The sequence below is a fragment of the Calliopsis andreniformis genome, chromosome 1, assembly GCF_051401765.1.
Source record: "Calliopsis andreniformis isolate RMS-2024a chromosome 1, iyCalAndr_principal, whole genome shotgun sequence".
NCBI classification, from domain to species: Eukaryota; Metazoa; Arthropoda; class Insecta; order Hymenoptera; family Andrenidae; genus Calliopsis; species Calliopsis andreniformis.
The window spans coordinates 4,280,820-4,307,860 of record NC_135062.1 but is presented as its reverse complement, the minus strand read 5'-3'; the positions used below and the strand labels follow the sequence as shown (position 1 = coordinate 4,307,860).

At 30.8% G+C, this 27,041-nt stretch overlaps 1 protein-coding gene across 2 annotated transcripts; it reads left to right on the top strand.

Annotated features, from left to right (window-relative positions):
* The first annotated feature begins 486 nt into the window (after window positions 1–486).
* Window positions 487–26,781, top strand: Ddc (aromatic-L-amino-acid decarboxylase). 2 transcript variants are annotated; one of them, XM_076375131.1, is made up of 11 exons: window positions 487–614; window positions 10,373–10,462; window positions 15,050–15,170; window positions 15,512–15,625; window positions 15,941–16,060; window positions 16,197–16,326; window positions 19,165–19,313; window positions 22,331–22,442; window positions 23,432–23,640; window positions 23,919–24,119; window positions 25,374–26,781. In XM_076375131.1, exons 2-11 carry the CDS (start codon window positions 10,383–10,385, stop codon window positions 25,578–25,580), a joined length of 1,443 nt encoding a protein of 480 aa, XP_076231246.1. In that variant the 5' UTR covers window positions 487–614; window positions 10,373–10,382; the 3' UTR covers window positions 25,581–26,781. The 2 variants fall into 2 exon arrangements, with proteins under 2 accessions (XP_076231246.1, XP_076231239.1); XM_076375124.1 differs by lacking the exon at window positions 487–614 and adding an exon at window positions 5,787–5,877.
* Window positions 26,782–27,041: the final 260 nt, after the last annotated feature.

Below are 27,041 nucleotides of genomic sequence, written 5' to 3'. Positions count from 1 at the left end.
AATACACCGTACCTAATGTACTCAGAGCTTTGTCTAAGAAAACCCGATACGAGAGCAAAATAAAGACCCAAGTTTCAAAGCCAATTAAACAATACACGTGAAAAATCTAAATTTCACAGAAAATGAATTGCACGAACTGTTCCACAATTACCAGTTACGAAGCCCGTGCACTGGAAGGAATAACGATCAATTAACGAAAGACGTTAGCTGTGGTCCAACACTCCGTTTCCCATCCTCTTAAATGCTTCCCGGACATGAATAGGACTCAGGAGTGGCTTATCGATCTCCGACTTTACGTCAAGATAAATCGAAGCGGCGATTCAGTGACGAGGGGAGAGGATCTACCTGCGCAGGTCGTAATCACGATCAGTCGAAAGGGTCCACTCGGAGGAGCCGACAAGTGCCGACTATCGGCCAGGAGTGGGGCGGTACATAAAGCACGCGGATGTAGACAGGAGATGGCAAATTTGACGCGGACGTTCGCGGATCGCGGATCAACCAAGTACGCTCGCCGCTCGCCTTGTTGATCCATCACACCCGCCAACCGGATCCACGTGGATATTCACACCTGTCACTCTACCACGTCGTTTGCTGTCAAAACTCGTCGAAGCTAGGTACGTTACACTTTAGTTACGAACTGTTCATCGTGGTGTAACAATTTCGCAAAAATAATTGATATGTAATTGGTTTGGTCCGTGAACAGGTGTTTAGTAACTCGATTTAACTGTGGCTAATATGCATACGTAACTCCCAAGAAAGTGATCGATAAAAAACATGTCGGAAGTGAAACTTCAATTTAGGAGTCTAATTGAAAGGTGTAAATTTGATGTACTTTGAAAAATTCCATCTGATTCTGTTCACTTTGTTGATGGATTACCAGTTTCAGTGACTCCCAGGAAAAGTTTACTGATAATTCTCGATTAGGAATCAGTATAATTGCTCATCTATTATTAGAATGATATAACGTAACAATTAGTTTCAAAGAAATGAAACAGTATCTATAATAATAATTCAAAGACAGTAAATCGTTTAGTTGTGCCATTGTTATAAAAATATAAAAGTATTGCATGATTAATAATTGTGTATTTGCATCAATTTAAGAAATTGTCTAAACGCTGAAAATTATGTAATTTTATTAATAAAATGGTATTACATGTTTGTTTCATTTACGTAAGAAATTATGAATTTATAATTGAATTAGATTATCCATATGTTTAATTACCACTATTTAATGTTTTCTTAAAATAGAATAAGTGATTTATAGAACAGCATTTTACATTTGTGTGATTGTGTACAGTTTTACTCCAAAAACAAACCTAATATGATTAAATTACTTTTACTGTGGTTATTTCAATTGAATCACGAAAATCCAAGTACTCACATACATACAACCCATGTATTTGTATTACATAAAATTATATAGTAATAGTTATGTATGGTAGTTTGTATTGTATTTAGTTGATCAGCGATTTTAGATTGCAAATTCAAGGGCTGACTTTTCGTTATTAGGTATGTTATCATAAAGTTAAGAAAAATTGAAAGAATCCGTTAATTACAATTCTTATTAGACTGTGTCTTTGTCTAAGTAACAGTTTTTCTGCAAAAATATTTGTAATTCTGATTGTCTCACTCACACAGAGTAATTAATATTGAAGCACATTGCTTCATGCCTTCTCATTAAAAAATAGTGCACATTCCAATCTATGTGTAGTCATAATAATTAGTATCATGTAATTGATAGGAAGAATTTCTTTGTTTGGAATGATAAAGTATAGTTATAAATGATATATTCAGAAATATTTCAAACTCAAGGTGTTTCAGTAATTTACTAACAAAATTTAAGGCATACCAATAGCTCAAAGAATAATAGTAAAAATTAGTTTTGTTTACTATTGTATATACTCTAATTTTGACTAAAACCGTGTACACTACACAATCCACATCATTAAAACATAAATAATTATTACAAGGTCTGTCGCTATTCAATCAATGTATAGAATAAATATAGAAACATACAAGCATCATCAGCATTTACAATACTCCTACATTCACAGAAAACTTATACACAGAACTCATAAAAACGTGAACTTCGATATACATATGTATGTCGACAACATTACGATTAAACAGATACATTGCTGAAATAGACATCGTAGTATCTTATGCTCATGTTAATAGCAATGCGTTCTTTCACTTTTATTTTGCTACTGCACTAATTTTACCTTATATTATTCATAGTACTAGTATTGCACTAACTTTTCATTCTATTGTTAATTTTAATTCAGTCACAATTAGCTTAAGGTATGATGCAATATTTACGTATTTCAATTTACAAATAAAATACAATAGTTGTACGTCGTATAGTTAAATTTCAGCAAACTAAAACAAGCTAAAAAGGTACACTTCTTGTTAATTTTTTAATGACAATCCTATAATTTACAGAAGGATTCTAAGTAATATAAGATAGGATGCGTTAACAGAATTAGTAACATAGTTAGGTTTAATTAAAGATTTATCCTTTTATAGGTACACTCAATAGGTTTTTAATAACTACATTAGTAATAATATGTCCTAACAATAAACTAAGTAACCGTGATTAGAAAACTTCACGTGCGAGAAAAAGACTTTATATTGTGGTCAAAATCTAAAAATAATTACCAAATTCATTTACTTTTTCAAATCTAATAAGCTTGATGAAAAACGCAGTACAAACGATATAAAAATTCAGAGTAATTAGAAATTGAAAGGTGGAAGAGTTGAGTAATTCTTGTTGTGTAACTTCTGAAAAGAGAGGCAAGAACTTGATTCCTATACAAGAACATAATAACTGCGACCTTGTTGGATTAACAGATGTTAAAGAAACGATAACCGGTCATGATCGATGTAGACCAAATATTGCAAAGATATTGTGAAATGCTCCAGAATGCAGAAAGAAAATTCAGTTTGGAAATTTCTCTCTCATGCGTAAGAAACATAATTAGTTGCTTGAGTCCAATTTTTATAACTTTTAAATAAAACTGAATTATTCAATATTCAATAATACTAAAGAATGCGAAAGATAGGAATGCTCACATTCTGATAAGAAATGAGCGTTAATACCATTCAGTTATCTTTACTTATAAAACTGATAAAAAGAATGCTCAAATTGTGAATAATGAAAGAAATGTTTTGACTAAACAAGAGAAAAGTAGGTATATTTCAAATGTATAGTATATAAAATGAGGTAACTTACGCAAAACAAACAATACCTATCTAATTTTATATGCTGTTTTGATACAAGAAGGCAGAATATATTTATTGGACATTAATTTCTCTAGCAAATAACAAAAAATTTAAAAAAAGTAAAGAAAGAAAAAAGTATTTCTGATACAATATTTGAAAGTTTCAGATCTTTTAATTTAATCATGTACCATTATTTCAATGTAAACAATATTTATTTTATATCCATAAGTACACATTTGGTTCGCTCTCTCACTTCTATATAATAAATCTGTTTTCGAAATTGTTTGAATAATGAAGAAATCTCTTCGTGCGTTCTTACAAAGTGTGTCAAATAAAACGTTACAAGTTGTTTTCTCAGAATCTAGTAAAGGTATAGACTTCATTCTTTTTTTAAAAATAAATGGATAGAAGGAGTGATCTTTTAGTGTCTAACAAATTGTTTTTAGGTGGCTGTTGGGAGAAAAAAGGGAACTCCCAACATATTTTTAAATGGAACATGGTATTAGTTTTTTGCTATTTAGATAACTCTAATACAATTAAATAACGTTTACTTGAACCTTTTTTTATTATTGTGCATAGTTACAGAATTAAAGCAAAAAATTTGTCTCGGAGAAAAGCTTCGGAACTATGCAAAGAAGAGGAAAGAACAAAAAATATTAGAATACTGTTATTTTATTAAATATTCACAATCATGTTCTTGATCTTCCAAAAACATATTAAGTTTTTTACAAATACACTCCCGAACATTCGATAATATTAAAGTAGTAAGTGATGCACAAGTAGTACATATCCTTGGGTTCATATCTTTTTTAGTTTTTCATTAGTGTAATGACAATAGCCATTAAAAATTAAAAGGTTAAGAAATTTAAACTTTGCTTTAAATTGTTTGTACAAGCCTTAATAAGTACTTGGAAGTTCAGGGACATCATTTTGAATATTTAATAAAGTAACACTATCATAAGAGTTTTCATTCTTCCATTTCTTTTGCGTTTTCTCACAGTCTTTCTTTGGAACTAATTTTTCTTTATAATTCCGTAATTATGCACGGTTAAAAAGAAAATGGTAAATGTTATTCAGTTTAATTACAGTTATCTCAATAACAAAAAATTAATATCACCTTCCCTTTAAAAAAATGTTGGCGTCTCCCCTTTCCCTCTCAGTATAGCTTTGTTAAATTCTAAGAAAACAACTTATAACACTTTATTTCCCTATACATACATGTGTCATCGGTTGCAACATTTCACATCTTTTCTAAGAGCGGTGATAATTTCCAGTTATTTACGCAATTCTGGATTTTTCCGAAGATGTGTTTTTTTAAATCGAGTACAAATTATTTTCTCGTGAAAGTAACGTACGTTTACATCTTTGAAAGATTAATTTCAACCTTTCAGAGATTTAATGACCTCCAATGGTTAATGTACATACTTCGACAAGAAGTCCACTGATTGCATTTCTGGTTTGAAGAGTGTATGATATCATACATATGCTTAAGGAAAACTCCGATGGGGATTCCCTAATTCCTTTGAAGCTCAAAGATTTCAGTTAAATCCTTAATTATGTCCTTCCTTCGCATAATGTAGTTCAATTTAGCCGAAAAGAAAGTGTTACGTATTAACTACATATGTAGTTAATAATATATAGTTAATACATATGTACTTAATACGTAAACTTACTTACTGTAATCAGTAAGAAATATTTAGAAATTAAAACTGGTATTATGCAATTTTACTAGAAAATTAAATGGGTTAAATTGATTAATATTAGACATTTTGGAAAAATATAATATTTGGTAAAATATATTTCTGGTAAAATTGTATAATACTAGTTTTAATTTCTAAAATGTTTCTTACTGATTATATAAATTCTTATAACTTAAGCTTATCATATAGCTTATTATAAAATATTGATGTAATTAACAATATTACATGAACCTTCTGTAACTGATTATATTAGATGATTGCGTTTCTCAATCATTAATAAATACGCTATTTGACGAAGTTATGCAAGATGTTTTTCCATATGTTACAAACTTTTTCATAAAATCTGATAGAAATGTTGACGAAATGTTCTCCCTAATACGAACGTCTGTCTCTTCCTATATCAAGTTAAAAATTTGCAAGCGGTTAAATTAGTCAACGGTGTACTAATGTATCCAAAACTGAATAGCTTCTATTTTTTAAATCTTAGAATGTATCATAAATTGTACAATAATTTATTTAATTTTAAAATAGTTTTGTTCTGAGTGTCTGACAAAAAATGCACATGAAAAATGGAATTGAACGTCCACAGAACGATGGATAGTCTATGAACAACCGTGACAGAGAAAGGAGTTGAACGAAATCTGCTTCACAAAAATGAGTCATGGTCATTACTCCTTTGCGAGTCGACTTGTCTCCACTTGCGATGGAAACTGTAGATCATTATGTATAGATCAAATCTCATTCTCCTTCTCTTTCTTTCTGGCTACCCAACAAGGAGACACGTGTCACTATCTCCCTCCTCGAGTCTCAAGACCCACATTGAGAAGGTTGGTCTTGCCAATTGTTGCAGTGTTATACTACATGAAACGTTGCCAACAACTTCAACGTCGCACCTCTAGTCAAGATTTCGATCGATTTCGAAAAGTTTCAACGATATTTTATTGTTTTCATTGGTGTGAGTTGTTGCTATTATAGATACCTACAACGAATTGACTACATATTAAGTAGTGTAGTGACAATTCATACTATTTTATAAAAATAAGTGCTCTTTAACATAAAGATATGAATTTAGAAAAAGCTGTGGTAAAAGTTTCAACATTACTTAATAAGTATTCGTGTTTGTTTGAATTAATATAGTATATTTCTCAATTTTTTTATCAAAGTCCTTATTGAGTTGAAAAATCTTCTCAATAAAAAAACTTTGACAAAACGCACGACATGTGAATAAGTGCAGCGATAATTTGAAACTAATAAATTACAATATTGCAAAGAAGTAAGGATTTATAAATTAAAACACGTCTATCGGAATAATATTTTTAAAATCAACAATCAAAATTGTAACAAAAAAGAATCCAAAATTACAAAGGCTTCAATACTTACCACTGGTAAATTAATAAAAATTTACAAAAATTACAACTAAACAATTGACAAATTTGTATATATTTATTTAATATAATGTTTCTATAAAATTGTTTTCAAATTGGAAAAGCATGTAGAGAAGTGTTTTTATTACTGGTAAACAAAAATAAAATACTCATTCGCCTCTTAATACTATACAACTTTTGCTTGAAACATTTGTTTACATCTTTAATACTTAGAGAAATAATCGCGTGTAGACATTTAAATTGAACATACTGTATGTATATTATTTTAATGTTTACAATCGATATTGAGAAAATATTCTACATTTTTCAAAAATCTTTTCTTAACTACACTTTTCACACAATAAATTAGTAAAGTTCAGGAATTTATCTCTATCAAATTGAGAAATATCGTAGATGATTCAACTTGTTTTTTGTTTTTATAAACTATTTTTTGTTAAGTATCCTTTACACTGAAACTCTCTAATTCTACAGTTTTTTAGTTTATACTGTATAAAGCTAATAAGGTTGTATCTGAAAAAAATGTGGATTCATATGGTTACAATAGATAGGAGTGTTGGGCTTTTACTTTAAATAATATTCTGTAAGTGCGTGTCAAGCACGGTCAAAAACCACTATATTTATTGTGTAATTGTATTATAACAAAATTAAACAAAACATAAGAAACAATATATATGATACTATTCGACAGAGTTTGATTTTTCTACATCAAGCCAAAGTACGCGCACAACTCATACAGTGTGAAAACCCTCACTGACACACTGAAATCTCATACTCATACCAACGTAACGTAATATAATCTCATACTCATATCAACGTAACCTTTTCTGTTGCCAACTTATAAAATTATATTTCTAACAAGCAGTGCCTGATTTTACACGCACTTTCAGATATAACGTATTATTGGCCCAACTAATCATAACTACTAACTGAATCGATGTATTCTACTAATGCAATAATATACGTATGTACGTACTTCTAGGCAGAGAAATTAAATTAAATATATACATAAAAAGATTGAGCCGGATGAAAGAATTTCATTGTCCTTTTCAGTTATATCAGTTATGATATGATATAATCATACAGTCAAGCAATAGAAAGTCTAGTAGATGATTTAAAGAACGATATTCTGAAAGTTGGTTAAACTTTGCATTCGGAAGAAATAAGTTAATTATTTATTAATTAGTCATTATTAAATTAAGCTAGACGGCTGATGTATACAATTAGGTACAAATATCATTCAAGTGTATTCTACGCTTCTACCTATCAATGTAAAATTTTATTATTTATTTAAAATTATGCCGAATATATTACAAGCAGTCTGATAAATTGTAGTTACGCTTAAAATATATGCACTACAAGCTTATAGGAATACTTTTTAACAAATGCCTTAGTCTGTTACCTATTAGTACTATCAGTACGTTTTCTCTAATTACTATCAACCTTCGCTGCTTTGGTCATTGATAAATACATGATTCTTAAAAATACTTATAATTAAACTAACAAACTTGTAAGTATATGTTTACTTTGTTTACTAATTAATTTTTCTATATTATCTTTAAATAATGTTATCAGAAGACAGTTTCTTAATGCTTTCAATCTTGAACTTAAACGCTTAATAGATGATACCTACGGAACTATTCTAATCTTACTTGTCATTTAGATTCAGTGACTGAAAAATAGTCTTCGCGCAGGTTGAATTGGCTTATTAATCCTGCTATTGAATCCATACCACTTTAAGTGTCAAACCTATGTTCTTATTCCCTGTACAGTCGGTCACATAAGTATTCGTCCACTTTATTTAGCCAGCATATATACAGGAAAAAGAAAGAAACGGTACACGTAATATTTAAATAGAAAATACAGAAAATAAACTTTATCAGTACAAAATATAATGACATCTTTCGAAATTTATAATTCCAATATATAGTGAAAAATTAAATAAAATATTACAATACAGCGAAAAATTTGAGCGCAAAAGTATTCATCCACAAATGTTTATGTTACATAAAACATGAAACAACTTAATATGTCCAGTTCACCTGGTGTTTGTTGACTAACATAACAGTTGACATCAAACCCTTGAGAAGGAAGTATACAAAATGGCTCATAATAGATATGAAATATCGCTGTTTCAACGAGAAATTATTGTAAAATTTTGGAAAGAAGGGAAATTAGAAAGAGAAAATTAATGGACATACCACGCACTACAATACAATACAATGCATGATCCACATATCTTCGCAAAAGTTCTGTTCCCGTTAGAAAAAACAGTAAGTCTAGATACTATCCGACGTGTACTTCATAGAGCCAATTTAAAGAGTCGCAGTAGTCGTAAGAAGCCATTGATTAATGCAATCAATCGGAAGAAGAGATTACAGTTTGTACGTTTCGCAGTCAAAGGATTTTTGTGTTTTCGATATCCCTAAGACAAAAGTTTCGAGAAAACCAAATACGAAGTACCAAAAAGAAGATTTAATAACAACTGTGAAACATGGGGGAGCATCACTCATGGTATTAGGTCGTATGTCGGCGGCTGGGTTGGAGATTATCACATTATGGTTGGTATTATGGATCGTTGAATATATTTAAATATATTAAAGGAGCATTTATCACAAAGTGCTGAGAAACTAGGAATAAGAAGTAACTTCATGTTCCAACAGGATAATGATCCGAAGTATAAAGAATGGATCCTACATATTACGCCATGTTATTTAGAAATACCACCCCAGATGCTAGACGTAAACCCAATTGAACATTCATGGGCAGAAATTTAAAAAAATTGAAACGATTTATACAAAAATGGGAAGCCATACAGTCAGAGTTCACAACAAAATTAGTAAAATCAATGCCCAAACGTCTATAAGCCATAATTACATCTAAGGGATACTCTACTAGATATTAAACATAGTAATTTTAGCCTTATGTAACAACAATTTGATTAGTTTATATGTGAAAGAATAATATTGCGTTCTGATATTCGCTAAATAAGGATATTTTGTTTAATTTTTTCGCTATGTGCAGCAATTACGAATTTCAAAGAATGTTATCTTATTTTTTACTAATAAAGCTTATTTGCTGTATTTTTACTTAAATTTTACGTGCACCTTTTCCTTCTTTTTCCTATTATATAATATATATAATACTATAGTATTTAGTATCTAGTTATAGATCTTTTCTACATACTCGATAAGCTTTCGTGACATTATATATAAAAATTTTAATAAAGGTGGTAGTATTTTATTGAAAAAGTAATACGAATTTGATTAAAATTCATCTACATTGATACGTTATGATACGTAAAAATGCGTATTTTAAAAATACATTTCAATATTACATTATAAGGATAAGATATTTCTAAAAAAAAGTGAAATACTTTCTTATTATCGAGCAGAAATTTTACTCGCAAAGCTGTAAAATTCAAAATCCTATCTATCAAAAATATTCTAGAAATTATAAATTGTTAAATAGTAAATAGTTTTCAAACAGTTTTTTAAAAGTATGTTTTTTAATTTAAAATTACTCTATTTTAATAACTGAATACGTAGCGAAAACGTCAGGAACAATTTGCTCTAAACTCTAGACTCTACATACATTTTTACGTACATATGTTTAATCTTACATGTTTTAGTGTATCTGAGGATCACTAACATGTCCTGGATTTCATAACTATATGAGTAGGTTAAAATATTTAAATCCTATGTAAAATGGTAGCGCATAAAAAATTTCAAACCTTGGAATATTAAAATATCTCGAAATATTTAGCCTAACTTAATTTCAATCGCAAGGTACAGTGCGCAACGGTTAAAAGTACTAGAGTGTTTTTATAATTGGGAAACACAGTAGGTATACTTACATACATAGAAAGATAGCTGATTATATTGCAAAGGACTCATAAGAAAATTTCTTTCTATTTATAATCTCATTGGTTATCGATCGCAATTTATCAAGATAAAAGAAAAATCATGAGATTTTTGCTGAAATGATTGCAAAAAACGTTAACCGTACCATACTACATGGATATGTATGAATTTTGAATATTAACTAAGAGGTATTGAAATGTTGCAGAAAACGGAGAATGGATCCCGACACTTTCAAGGATTTTGCCAAGGAGATGGCGGAATACATTACCAATTATCTGGAGAATATCAGGGACAGGTACATATTTTTTTTACTTTCTATTGTGATAAGTATCATGTTTTATTGTCCTTCGCTACTTGTACCCTTCTTTTCTCATATATGTAGGTACTTCTACACCAAAGCTTTTAATTAATTAAGAGTATAAAACGTGTTGATACACAAGGTGTCGATTTTAGCTAAATACAGTGAAATATTTTTTAAGAAAATAATATCGTAAAAAAGAAATATTTGTACAAAAATATTTGGTATGGAGGAGGGTGTTTTATGGTATAAATATTTTTTTCTGAACATGAAGTAGTGGAGTAGATTTAAAGCACAAGTTCATTTTTTTAAATGTAATGCTACTTTTTTATACATAAAATAATAGTATTTGTACAGACGAATTCAAAAACCAGTACACTAAGTCATTTAATTTCCTGGAAGGTCATCAAATCAGCAAATCCCGGAGTCAGATCATTACATATCCCTCACCTTCGGCTTCAAAGCAGACTGGACTTTTAGAACAATTCTTTTCCTCTGAAGAAGTTCCTATCAAGACAGAGTTAGTAAGTAACGGGTGGGGTAACCTTAGCACATCGAAGGTGACGTGTGTGTGATAATTCGACTGTCAGTTTATTGCGATTTTACACCCTTCCATGAAACGAAATGATTTAATCAATTTAATGCATTAAGCTATTGCCTTAACACGTATTATCATATTATAAATAAAAAACAGCATTCCATTTAAAAAAAGTTAACTTAAACTTTAAATCTGTACTTCAAAGCCAGACTAATCCAAGCCCATGTTTCCAAAATTAAGTTTTGTACAGGCTCTTTCTTTCTTTTCATTTTATTAGAACAATAGGAAGTTAGTTAAGTTACATTATAAGTGAAGGCAATTTAATAGTATAAACTACTTGAAATAATACTGTTAAGCAATGGATAATGGCATTCGTTTTTCGACTCTTCTAAAAAATACAAAAAAACTTGGTTATTTTGGGTTACTTGGGTTACTCTGGCTCTGAAATACAACAATTTTCTTGCCTATTTCATGTACAGAAAAAATATTTATATTGTTATGAATATTTTTCATTGTAAGACCACTTTCTTAAAAAATACTTTACCGTCAGTTAAAATAGACATCTTGTAGATAGTATTTTATTTAAATGTGAAGAAATTTGTATACACAATTTTATAAGATTACAGAGTATGGGCATTTGATCAATCCATTAATGTAGTTATTTACAGACTGAACTACCAATATTCATTAATTATTATTAAATTATCCAGTTTTCTACCATTATAACTTATTTGAATTACTTTTAGACCCGTAGCAATTAGTAGAAGCGGATTTAGTTATAGGCTCAATAGGCTATAGTCTAGAGTCTAGAATCTAGAGCATCAGATTTTAGCAAAGTGCGATTTGTGGGAAAACTTTCGTACGGTTATTTTCGACTTCAAGGCGTATAAAAAATATATGTACACCCCAGCTTAAACGAATCTAGTCGCATCGATACTCTCTATCTCTATTTCACAAAAGAATCATTAAATAAGAGGGAGAGAGATAGAAAATGTCGATGTGACCAGAATCGTTTGAGTTGGCCGTACAAATAAAAGTTAAGAGTGATTAATTGCATTGGCATTATCAAATGTAAAATACGAAGTTTTAAAAAGATTTTAATTCTTTCATCAATAAATGTGCAAAATTTCAGCGTAGGTCTAACAAGATTTAAAATGATAAATAACAAATATACAGAAATTTAAAATAAGATGTAATGAATTTTTCAGAAGAAACATTCTCCTCCTATTTTATGATCCGCTTCTTCCCTACCCCTTTCTTTCGTTGTAGGTCGGTACAAATTTTAATCCGCTCCTGGCAATTAGAGACACATGTTTGACGTAACAGTTGTACAATGCAAAATTGTCATGATGTAGCCAGCACTACCTTACTAGACAAAATGATTTCGAAAATATAATTATCACGTCTACTTTTTCAAGTGAAATAATTGCTTCTTATAAGTCTTCTATGAAATGGTAAATTACATAAAAGAATGGTAATGAGATGCATCCATTTTGGAGACAATGATTTCCAATTTCCAATATTTAGACGTATAGTACAAATAATATTTAAAGTAATGCCTCGGCTGTTTCATTTGTTTTGCAACGATGTACTCAATCTAATATTAAGGAGATACGGTAGTCACGTGACTTGTTGAGATTGACAGGTCGGTATCTGCTATTACAGTTTTCGTTACAAAGATAGTACTACTTATAGATACACGGCTGTCTAACGATGGCAAGATGGAATCACTCTATGATTCCAAATTGGCAACACGACATACAAAATTTGCCCCTCCACTACACATAATAGTATACAAGCCATGTGCATATGAGCTCGGCGCTTCGAACAGCTGTGGAAAACCGTCAGAGAAGGCAGATATAGCTCTTACTCTCTCGCTCTTGAAACGCTGAGATTCAATTGTTCAAGTTATCAGCAAGCGACGCAAGCCACGCACAATCTTTTCAATTGCCCAAATATTTTATTTTTCGTTTGTGATTTTTGTTTATAAATACATACCTAATAAATATGTTTGAACTTTTCTTTACAGTAAATACATACATATTGCGTATTAACATATGCGTATGCATATGCATGTATTTATAGAGAATTAAAATAATATGAGAAAACAAATGCAGTAGATCACATACATACGAAAACTTTGTGCGTGTTATGACGTTGTATTTAATATTATATTATTTGAAAAATACTTTCTAATACAACATGTATCAATATTTATAAAATACTGTTACATGCAATTTAAATATTAAGAAAAAGTTCTCTCATACTGGAAATCGAACCTGGGACATATTATTTATAATAAAACTGTCATTCACAGTTACCCAACCACTTGTTTAGAGGATATTATAAACTTCTAAACATACCATAAGTTGTAGCAGGGCTTTATACAATACAATTTTAAAATACAATTCTTTTTATAAGGAATTTAGCTTTCGCGAAAATGGAATTTAGAGCTTCATCTATGTGTACCTGACCATCTCTAGGCTTCATATATGTAATATGTATATCGGTCTCAACGTCGTTATTTTCGGTTAATTTTTACATGTAAACTCACGCTTTTAACGGTTGTATCACGCGTGAAACAAACTATATATGACTCAAATTTACATCACTTTCAAAATCACCGGTACATATAGATTGATTTGAATTGTTAACGAGAAATGCACATTGACACAAGATATTCCACAAAATGTCATCATTTAACTTCTAGATTCATCGTACAAAATTTCATACAATCCTCCGAGGATCACACCACAGAGTCTCCTTCGAATTGTAAGTTGGAAAGTGAAAATATTTGAACTTTCGAAAAGATTCCGTACAGCTCTTATCCGCGACGTGAACATTTCAGTTTCAAGAACGAGAGAGTAAGGTTCACTTTACATTCACCTCCTTTTTTGACTTTCTGGAGCTGTTCGTAGTAGCCCGAAGCGCCAAGCTTATGTATACCCGACTCATGTGGCAGTATGTGTAGTGGAGGGGAGAAAGGGTTCATTTAAAAGAGAAAAGTTCAATGCAGTGCGGTCTGGACTTGATTTCGTTCAAAACAGTTTCTAAATTACATACAAATACTTAAATTTCGCAACTGTGAATGATCGATTTTTACTCTATTTTATAATGTTCGTGTTACTAAATATTCAGCTCAAAATCTTTACATGTAAGGACGAAAGGTTGATTCCCGTAATCTCATGTTTTTGCCTAATTTTGTGGGTAGTTGTCGCTGTTCTATGTCTGATCGTACCTCCTTAATTTCTTTTAAAGAAAGTAGAATCTATAATTCTTCTATATATTTAATTTGGTCTTGAAATCACCACTATGGATAAATGAAACGTTTGGGATACTACTCCAAAACTTAGATGTGGCGAATACCGTTAGTCTTGTCTGTGCCCTAATATATTTTTTTCTTAGAATTTTTCACTGTATTGTATATGTTACTATAAAAATTAACCGCTCTGCTTTAAAAGCTTAAAAATTTGTGAAAGAATCTCTTTTTTTTTACTATTTTTATTTTAGTTAAATTTCTTTATATTATTATTATTTATACAATGTGTCTGAAAATATTAGATCCAAACTTGTATTACATGTTAATGGGGTCGAGTAGGCAAATAAACTTATGTCTGGGAATGCTTTATTAAAAAGTTATACGCGTTCAAATATTTATGGGCAAAATCGTTCTTATAACTCGTTATTCAGTCTTGCGGATAAATATAAATAATTCAAAATGCATTAACTATTCGTAATACAAAGAGAATATTCGAAAGAGTTCGACTACCATTAATTCGACGAATAGAAGTTTGCATTCTTGTAAAAGGAAGAAATTTCGAACATTTATTATGACTACTGTAATTATTGATAAAAATCTTTGAACATATTTTGGACATAAGTTTATATGAACTTTTTTTTACCTACTTGACCTTATAAATACGTAGTATAAGTTTATCCCTGATCCTTCTGTACACCCTGTATGATGTGTTGATCCTTTTTGAAGAAAACACTCGATCTTAGGTGTATTAAAAAATGTTCAATGCTGACTGAATCAAAATTTATAGGCGAGTGTTGCCAACAGTGGAACCGGGTTACTTGAAACCACTTTTGCCATCTGAAGCTCCACAAACTCCAGAAAGTTGGAAAGATATTATGGCGGATATTGAACGAGTAATAATGCCAGGTGTAAGTATAAAACTCAAAATACTAAGCAGTACCTTTTGTTTTCAATGTTAACAAAAAATATAAATACTAGAGAAAATAATAGCGTTTTTCGAAATGAAATTAAACACAAAGCATCTTTATTTGGGACTTATTTTAATCAGCAGATACCATAGTCTTCATTGATTCAACAATTTTTGTTGAGAACTTCTATTATGATCTATAAAAACATTAATCTTTTGGATGACCATATGCACAATACCTTAAACATAAAATATTATGACAATATGAAAAGAAACAGTAGTTTTTATTATTTAATTTGTTTAGCAATTATATTATACTGCAATTCATAAATTTTTCTTTAGGTCACTCATTGGCACAGTCCAAAGTTTCACGCATATTTTCCTACAGCCCAGTCATATCCAGCAATCGTGGCCGATATGCTTAGTGGTGCTATTGCGTGCATTGGATTTACGTGGGTAAGAATAGATTATTAATTATAACGTAAATACATTAATATAAGTGTACAATATACAATTAAAACACACAATATCGAATAGTTCATAGTATCTATATTTTCTTCCTTTATACCGAAGAGTTCATAGTATCTTTACATTTTCTTCTTTAAGATATAATATCACAAATTCGGTAGCTAATTTATAGCTACGGTCGTATGTTATTCAATAGATTGAATCAATATAATTATAATTACAAATTAAACTGAATGACAATAAATTAAATATCTCCTATTACTGGATTAATATTCAAAACTATTGTACCGTTGTTGCATATAGATTGCAAGTCCTGCCTGCACTGAACTAGAAGTAGTAATGCTGGACTGGTTGGGTAAAATGATAGACCTGCCAAAAGAATTTTTAGCTTGCAGTGGTGGAAAAGGAGGTGGTGTGATTCAGGTGATTTTCTTCTACGTGTAAATAGAATAGAGATGTAACAATATCAATATAAAAATTGTTAAATTAATAGCTTCTTTTAATTAATAATTTGAAAGTAATTAGCTGTGAGTAAGCAACGTTTGATTTCATTGTATAGGGAACTGCGAGTGAAGCCACTTTAGTTGCGCTCCTAGGTGCCAAGGCTAAGAAAATAAGGCAAGTGAAAGAACAGCATCCTGAATGGACGGATAATGAAATTGTGGGAAAACTAGTCGCTTACAGCTCCTGTAAGTAAATTTGTATAAATGCAATTTCAAAAGTATCAAAGTATGATCTTAGATTTAGACAAACAATATAGGAACTTAGTTTATAATACAATTTGATTCACTCATTTCTCCATTTAGCATTAACGTTTATTTCATTATCCTTTTCGTTAACTTTTGCAACTCCTGAGTATATTCTACTCAATTACTTTTATTTTAACATTTTTAACCGTAAAACAAACTATATGTGAGGGTATATGAGGGTTCTGAAAAGACAAAGATTTCTTGGTTACTTGTTAGTCAAGAAAATTAATATTTTTCGAACTGTAGCGCATGAAAACTACAGAAATTATGATAAATAAGATTAACAAGTAGGGGAGACTGGTCAAAAGTAACATGCTAAATAATTCAAAATCTATTGTAACTTTTATTGCAAATTTTGGATATGTGACGCAATGTTACAATTAGAATAGACGTATCCACGTATGTCCTAATAATATACATACGCAATAAATTAGTATAGTGAATAAAATACTGACTGTCAGTTAGGACTTTTAAGTACGTGGTTAGTGAAAATTTATAATCTAAGTTCCAGAGCATGGTCAGGGACAATTGTAATATCAATACCTCAATACGTAAAAAGATCGCAAAATCAAACATGAATATAACGTATATAGTACAAGGATTAGGCACATGAGAAATGTACAAAACGCCACGTTTCGTACATTTGCCATAAGTGCGAAATAGAATAATTTACCTAATTAGATAAATATCATGCAGTTTTTAAAAAATTTGATTTATATTTCTCTTTTTTTTATATGAATATTTTACTTTTCTTTATTTATTATTACAATTTAGTTTAATAACTGCTTTCATTTTTAAAAACTAAATTTGTGTTACTATCGATATAAAGTCATATTATAACCGTCTCAGAGCAAAGGGTCAATTGTAACATTTTATCTGATTCCCATTTTTTCATTGATAACTTTGATATTACTTGTTATAAAGCAAAATCCCTTTGACTCAGTAATGTCACATAGCTATTTAGGAGTATGACATACACTTTTGCTGCAAGTGTAATAGTTTTTGCATAATCGTAGTCCAAGGTCAAATTGGTACTTTTGACTTCAGTTTCTTCTATCAAAATGGCTTATTTCACATATCTGAGATACTGGTAAATTTTACTAGCATTGTACTATACATAGTATGAGTAGAACAACCAAAAAGATAGGAAAGAAAAGAGTGATTCTTAATATTAAATACATTCATAATTAACAGACATAAGGTTAACTGCAACTTTGTTGTTTTTGATTTTCGTCTTGCTTTGATGTTCAAAATTGCCTGTATTTTGTCCATTTATAGCTGGACACTTTATATAAATACCGAAAAAGAGATTTCTATGCTACATTACAATATTATACAATTCAAAATATTTAATTTTTGTAATAAGTTTAAATCAAAACGAGCTCATAATAAGAAACACGTTTTTAAAATTAATTTTTCTCTTTTCAAGAACACAAACGAAAGGGCATAAAGCTAAAGTCATTCGGTCTAAATACAATTTGAACATAATACAATGTTTTCATATAAGACACAATATATCTACAAAATCTAAATATATTGAGATTACCTGCTTACGAAGGTATTACCAATACATAATAATGGACAAAGAAGTATACGATTAGACACTTAAACAAGATTAACGATAACGTAGGCAGGTACTCTTTAATATTTGACAAAGGTGTACGGGTCGGGGACGAAATGACAGGGCGAGTATGGGGTTGCAGCACTTCATCAACCAGCACTTTGTTACCATGGCAACGCGTAATAACCACTCGAGTTATTCCAACCCAACCACCTCCATGCTCCTGTTCTCAACTCTCACAGCTAGTTCATTCTCGTGTTACCATTTTTGTCTGCTGACCACGTTCAAATCACAAAATGCTCTACCGATACGCAAAAGGAATTCATAATTTTTTTTCAATGAAGCTAATCGTCCTTATATATCTATTAGAGAAATTAAAGGAAAAGGAGCTCACTCTCCTCGTGAGAGAATGATACTTTTTTATTGAGATTTCACATTCATTGATAATCATTCTCTTGGTGTGTTTGTCTGTAGCCGATAGCTATTGTTCTTTAGAAACACGGAATTAAAGTGAGGTGTACTTTCTTGAGATTAAAGTACCTAATGGATTAACGCTTGATATAACGCGGATCTTTTACATTTTCTATTGAATGTATATAGATATTTAAGAACAATGTTTCTCATAGTGGGCATTATCAGCTCGTCAGAAATGATTAAATTTTCTAAGAAAACGTGAAGTATTTAACAAGATAGAACTTAAATAAGATATTTTATATATGTATACTTGAAATGATTATTATTTGATTGTGCTTTATTTAATAATAAAAAGTACATTTCCAAAATATTTTTATAAAGAATTAATTATAAAAATTATTAGTCGAGTATGCATGCAACTAATAACTAATATTACGAGTTTCATTAGAGACTGCTAGTGTAACTGATTTGATAATACAATTCTACAATATTATAGTTTATTAGAATATTAAAGTTTATTTACTACTAGGATATTACTGCATATTGCCAACCCGCCTCGATCACAGCAGCGGTCTATAGTCAATTCATAACATCAATTATTAATTAGGTGCATGCTTATTCAACTAATTTTCAAATGTACTTTTCTTGAAAATGAAGCCTCCAATATAATTTCGATACTCCTGACTTTAGTCTTATTTTGAGTTATAGAACCTGCTCGACCATATTTGTACAATGAATTACGTGGCACCCTGTATTTATAATACTTATGACTTAATTCATTTTTTCATTTATATGTTGTTCAGGTCAAGCTCACAGTTCTGTTGAACGAGCTGGACTTCTTGGAGGTGTGAAATTCCGATTGCTGGAAGTAGATGCGAAATATAAGCTTCGTGGTGATACACTAGCAGAAGCTATCCGCAAAGATACGGAACAAGGGCTAATACCGTTTTACGTAAGTTTCAAATTCAAGTGATTTTCGTTATATCGTAATCTCCTCAATTAAGACAAGATTAACTAAGATATTCTGTTAATGATTATTACGGCTAGTATGCAGCATACCTTCTAAAATAACTACTATGTTTCTTTCGTGCAATAAATCTACTAAAAATGCAAAACAGAGTTTTTCACTAGAAATTTTGTTTTTAAAGAAAACGTACTGTATTTTGCTATTTCTCTACTACTATTTAAGGGCCTAAGATCAGATATGTCAAAGCGGCGACATTACCGACAAAATTAGACAAAAACATGATATTAGAAGATTTTCAGCTGAGAAAGAGCTCATTCGGTAGAGGAATCTTCAGTAATATGAGTGTTCAAAGTAAAACAAAAATCGACAATTCATAACCATGAAATCAAAGAAGCATTTTTAAGTAATTTAGAGATTGTTTTGTCCGTAATCATGATCAGAGCGCTCCTTCCTCTATCGAATGAGGACTTTCCCAGCTCATAATCTTCTAATATATTCTGTACTACTAGACACGGCATGTATATAGTGCGTGTATAGAAAATCCACGAACTTGGCTAAGCAAACAACTGCCCAAGTGTGACGTCACATTGAGCAAAAGATAATCACGACATTCAGACGCTTATGGTGCGTCTACATTACTCGTTTGCTCACGAGCAAAGCCGCTCGCAAGCCTGTCTGGGCCAGCTCTAGAGCGCGTATCTTCCTCTCACGTAAAATGATGAGGAAGAAAATGAAGGAAAACCAATAATGTGACGAATCGAGGGACTGTCCTAGCATCGCCTTCCTCATTTCGTATTCTGGGTCTATTCGCAAATTTCATAAGTGCCTGTGACTCCGAATTAAAATCACGAACGGGACTTGTGAGCAGGACGGTAGTATCTCAGCCGACGGGCGGTTTAGACCACTAAAAGTTAACTTTTTAAACACAAACATATTTACTTTTTGTACTCCTCTTACCCCTCTATCTCTCCGCCGACATTTTCTGAGCTTCCATTACTACAAATATGACCTTTTTCCCAAAGCAGTGATGATTTTCAGTTAATTATGGAACGCAAATCAATTATGCTAAATGTAAAAGGCTTGCATGTATGAACGGTTTAACTACTTAATGTAAAGACATTGTTTTACAGCCATACTTAATTCTGATGTGGGTTCAGCAAGTAGGTTGCTGTGCTACCTCCTAAAAGCAATAGGCACTGTAGGATAGGTCGGAACTGAGTCCGACTTAACTTAAAAGAATTAAGTTGAACAGAGCATTTTAGCTGTGCAGAGTTGTGTCATCTTAAGTATAGTTGAAAAGCACCGAATCTTACATTGTGTCTCAAATGTCATTTGAGACTTGGCAAACACCTTTATGTACTTTTTATTTACCTTTATGTACCTTTATGGTACTTTTTTTCATTCTCGACTTTTTCATATACTTGGCGTAATTTTTTATTTTTTTGAGACGGCGTCAGATAATTTCTCTGAAGCAAAGATAAAGCATCTACGTGACGTCACATATGAGCAAGATGCATAAGCTATGCTAGTACGATTGTATACTACCTATGCAGTTTCAAAAGAGCAATATACCAATGTTTCAAACATGTAATACTATTTTAATGTTCGACTTTACGACGTTGTTAATTTTTGTAAAAAATAGTATGTTTTTAGGTATATATTTTAGTCATTAATTTTCACTTTACTTTTACAGTTTTATATAGTGCTCATTATAATATATTTTGGAGATTATAATTTTGCAATATTAATTTGAATTCGGTATTGAGATAGTGATAATATTCTGTAAAAGGTGTCTAATTAATTATTTTCTTAAAACTTATTTTACCTTAAACAAGTAATAAAAATATGAATAATACACAAATTTTTGGAAGAAAATTATTTATTTATAATTGTAGACACTTTCCACGTTATGTTTGCCTCATTCGATTTCTGAAGTTCCTATACACGCACTATACACAGGCCGTGTCTATAATCATACATAGTCTAAGATCCTGTATACTCGGCTATGCAAAAGCCCATTTAATGTTCGTTCTATCCTGTATACTTGTCAGTGCATGTGACTACTCTAGCCCCTAGACCTAGCCCCTTAATTTACAGAGGAATTCCTCTGTATTCATACAGAAACATTACTTTTCAAAACTCTTTCATTGCAAGCTTAAAATATGTCAAAACTTTTAAAGTAAATCATTTGATCTACTCTTTGGCATGTTAATTTTATAGTTTCAGTTCAATTTTGCTATTATTTCGAGAATAGAAAACGTGAAATGAAATTTTAAGTTTTAATAGAATGTTGGTAACTCGGAATATTAAATATGAATATAATTTGAAATAGTTACTGCTGCTGTTTCTGCTTTTAATATTATTTCTTTACCAATCACAAAGAAGCGAACTACTAATAGAACTCGAAACACTGTAAAATCTTCAATAATTGTAAGTTTCTCTTACAGAGACAAGCTTGAAGTAGCTCTGTATAAAGTATACTAAGAAGAATAAAAAATAAATGAAAATCAAGCAAAATAAGCAAAAAAATGAAAAAATTTTAAAACCAGAAAAAGGGGAAGGAATAATATCTCAGATAGTGAATACTCAGATTCGAACACTGATTATGATACCTCCATTCCAACTTATGTGCACCTTAGGCAAAACGGAACTTTTGGTCATATTTAAGTTAAACTAAAATTTCAGACACTTTTTGTTTTTTAGCGCTATTGGAAGTTTAGAATATATATGTTTATTATTTTCACTATGATATTGTATAATCTTATTTGTTTTTATCCACTGCGTTCATTTCTTATTCGATTTAAATAAACTGATATTTCAAATATGCTGCACTTCCTCTAACTGAAAAAAATCATTTTACATTCTCTTTCATACAAAATTAAGATTCTTGTAAATGAAATTTAATGAAGTTAAATTGTAGTTATCTTGGTTTTAATGCAGACTATTTTTAGTAAAAATTTTACACGAGCTAAAAAATTTACAAATCTTTTTTATTTCATAAGGCTGTCGCGACTTTGGGAACCACCTGCTCCTGTGCATTCGATTGTCTCGATGAAATGGGTGTTGTTGCAAATCGTGAAAATGTTTGGTTGCATGTCGACGCAGCTTACGCTGGTGAGTTGACGAGATTATGTTAATCTTGTATACAGTGAATCACGAGAAATGGGACCCCTAAATAACTCCCTTACTTGTCACTGTATCAAAAAACTTCTCAGGACAAAGTTGTACTGTTCAAAGAGTTGCATATACGTATAGTGATGAGAATAACATTTTTTCAAAATCTTTCTTTAAGCTATTTCAAAGTCATCAGCGTTTTTAAAATAGTACTATGTATTTTTTATTCCATTACATTAAAGCTAATGTCAAGACCTAGTGTACTATGATCCTAAAGATGATCCTAAATTGATCTTGAACTGAGAAATTGAGGTTTAATCAATGGAACTGTCAATTTGGGAAATTATTGTATTTGAATTAAATTAAATGTTTAAAATTGTGATCATCAACGTTAATACTATGAATAATTTCTGATATAATATTCACACAAGATATAGTTATTTATGCTTTTATGTTCTCTGGGGTGATTGATTCATCGCGATAGACATCACTTTTCAATTTTTTCCACAGGAAGGAATCAAGTGAAATGAAATTTCATGAGCAACCTGACCATGGTATTGGCTTGTTACATTTAGTTCAACAATTTACACAAATATACATTGTGAAAAAATTCTGTTCCAGCATGGGAAAAATATGTAGAAAAGCTACATTTCTCATGTTAATACCCCTGATGATTTAATTTGAAGTCACTTCGAGGTCATAATTAACTTCAACTACAACGTAAAGTAATAAAAACTACATAGTGTCGTTAAAAAGAAAACATTGATGATCTTGAAATCCTATAAATAAATGACCTTCAAAAAATGTTGTTTTTATCACTGCATGAGATTTTTCAAATATAACTTTTAAATGTAACGATAATGTAACTTTTTTCTGAAACGTTTTTTGATACAGCGACAAATACCGAAGACATTTAGAGGTCTTGTTTCTCGTAACTCATCTCATATAAAATATTACTGATTCAACCATCGTTTACTGAATATTTTTAGGATCCTCTTTCATTTGCCCCGAATTTCGGTACTTAATGAAAGGTATTGAATTAGCGGATTCCTTCAACTTCAACCCTCACAAATGGATGTTGGTTAACTTCGACTGTTCAACGATGTGGTTGAAAGATCCAACCTACGTTATCAACGCTTTCAATGTTGATCCATTGTATTTGAAGCACGATATGCAAGGTTCTGCTCCAGATTATAGGGTAATATTTTACTTCATATAATAGACAAGTATACGTATAATATTATGAATAACATAAACACATGATCTCATTAATTACTTGTTCATTGTATCATCTAATTTTTATCAACAATTTACATACCTATGTTTAAATAAAACAAGAAAGAGTAGAAATACATTTCTATACATTCATTATTAATAGTAGACTTCCTTTTTCATGCAAATTTGAAATTTATTTATTCAACTAGTTAAAAAATACGCATATTGAAACTGAAATAAAACAAGTGTTCTTTGTTACAGCATTGGCAAATTCCACTTGGACGCAGATTTAGAGCACTAAAGCTCTGGTTCGTCTTGCGAACCTATGGTGTAGAAAATCTTCAAAAATTTATTAGAAATCACGTAGCCCAAGCCCATGAGTTTGAGTCCTTGTTGCTTTCGGACCCTCGCTTTGAAATCGTTGCCGAAGTAGTACTTGGACTTGTTTGTTTCCGTCTGAAGGTATGTCTACTTAACATTCCAATTTCGTACTGAATATAATTACTCGATACATTTTGTTATATATCAATCTTACAGAATAATACAACTTTTAAATCAAAGGTGATTTTAATATTATAGCGTGTTTCCGAATATGTAGAACATTTTTGTAGGATAAGTTTCACATATCCTGACAATGGAAAAAGTTCATGTGAACATATGTCCGAAAGTGCTTAGTATTTTAATTGTACGCTATTTTGTGTTATGGTAAACGTTGGCTCATTTCTTGCCTACACGGTGTGCTATTTTCTTTAAGGTCCTACTAGGTCCAGGGATATTTCGGTGCCTTGACTAAGTGGCACGAAACAATAGATCTTAAAGAAAGTATCACACCATATGGAATATAAAACTTCTTATAACTTAAAAACTAAGCGTTTCCGGACATACAGTGAGTAAATAAAGTCTGCGTATAAACACACTCAACTTCAGAAAGAACGTGAAAAATGTTTAAAAAAATGACAGGGCATTCAAACCGAATTTCATTTTTAATATTTCAGTATGAAATCTTTTCCACGTTATTTAAAAAGGTTCAAGCTATCCCTTTATGAGAAAGCAAAATTTTCGACTTTCTAAAAATGCCAAAGCAACCCCTTAATCGTAGATAAATATCAATAGTATTTTCAATTAGAATGTATGCTTTCCCATTCGATGAAATATCTCTCTACACGCATTGCAAGTCGCTAGAGGCTCACTTAGGCCCAGAAATGCCTAGATCTTTAAAAGCTCGAGGCCTCGTCGAAGCCCGGCCACTGACCTTAAAGGGGATGGGTCACTGTTATATCGACATTTTACGAAATATAAAACCGCGTAAAACTAATAAACTAAGCGTTTCCGAGAATATTGCATATGAAGTTTTCGGTTTATTTTCTTGTCTTCTACCTACATCTCCGACTTCTCCCACGAATTTAGAAACACACTGTATATACATATGAACTTTTTCCATTGTTTACGTATGTAGAATCTACCTTGCAAAAATATTCATTTTCTGATACGCCCTATATACATGTATCACGAGCAATATCTTACACAAAATTATTTATACTTTTTAATAATATTATAATGTTATCTAATTGCAAAATACAATACAAGAAAGCGTATACAGATGTATGTATAAATAGAATGTAAATCAAAGAAAACTGATACGTTTTAGCGTTACATTTTTCAATATAAATATAAATCTTTGAGACATAGATTAACGATATGTATACTTATCTACAGGGTTCAAACGACCTAAATGAAACACTATTGAAGAAAATCAACGGTGCTGGAAACATTCATCTAGTGCCATCAAAAATAAACGACGTATACTTCTTGCGATTCGCAATTTGCTCACGATTCAGTGAGAGCAAAGACATTCAGAGTTCCTGGAAAGAGATAAAGCTTAGAGCTGACGAAGTCCTCGAAGAGCAGTCAGTTTCTAAGTGATGGCGGGCTCAGATAGCCCGTGGTTGCAGATCTTTGGCTCCTGCAACCTGTAATCAATCCTAACTTCTAGTTGTTTCTTGTTCTATCTAATTAACCTAAAAAAAATCGTGAACGATTAAAAAATTGGGATCTACCTTATGTATTTCAGAAATTTAAATTGTGAAAATGGAACATTTCATTCTTTGAAGTCTCCGATAAGGTTATTTATGAAATGGAAACTAAAGATTAGTTCTTTCATATATGTACCTATGTTTCGGTTAAAAATGATATAATATATCATTATATCGTATAGTGAAATAATATAGTAATTCTTAATATATATATTAATAAATAATGAAAATATTATTTATGTCTATACATTTTTTATACGAAAATAGTGTAAATGATACGACTTCAACAGACTTATTTTATTATAGAAATCAAGGATTAAGTAATCAAAGGCTACTTATTTCAGTTGACGAAATGATATTAACAACCATTCCAAATAAAAAAGTTAACCAATCAGAGATGCTTGCAAAAGTATAATTATTCTGAGAATACAATGGTCGGATCCCAGACATATAATATGCCAAAGATCGTTGTTCGAGTTTGCTGTTTCACGCTGACCTGCGATTAATTCGTGTAATTACAGTATTAAGTATAACCTTGTACTACTTTTTCTCAACAGAAGAGCATGACAGAGACGGTTCAGTGAAACTTCACTAATGTTATATAGCTGTTGACAAACATGTGATTTATAGACATGCTAACTATCCGCAAAAATTCTGCCGATATTCAACAATTAACGAACATCTTTTTATTTTCCATTATTCTTGCTTAGTTACGCATTATTTTAACCTAGTACAAGCCAATGTTGCTTAGGCCTTATTTGCAAGTAAAATAGAGTTCTCCCCCTTTATAGTATATCAAATTAATAAAAATGGTGTTATGTATGCTTCACGTAAATGAAGTATAGCTTCTAGAGGTGTGCAAAACGACGTGAAGGATTTTCCACCCAAAATCAACATTGGTGTTATATTTATAATTACAGATTGGTAATGAATGTTCAACAGAATTTTTGCATTTACTCAATAACTGAGAAAAGTATACTGTACTATGCCACGACAATATTGTATAGATGTTATTGTGTAGTATTGTTGCATTTTAATATGCAGATATTGAAAATACAAATAAGGTGCAATAAATTGACCGATCAAGGTGACTCAGCAATTACAACAATTTGCTTGTTTTTCACACCACGTGCTAAGTTACACGTACTTACATGCTCTCCATGTTACTAAAGATTATGGGGGCTACAGACTACTAAAAGTAGGTAAATATAGCCTCGGATGGCTAGTTAAGTTTGTGACTATTATATTCAATGGAAAAAGAAGCGAGTTAATGCGAGAACGGTTCTTAACTTCGATCGTGCTTTAAGCAACGAATTTTAAGTAATTTGTGTGTCGTTAATTTGCGGGTGTC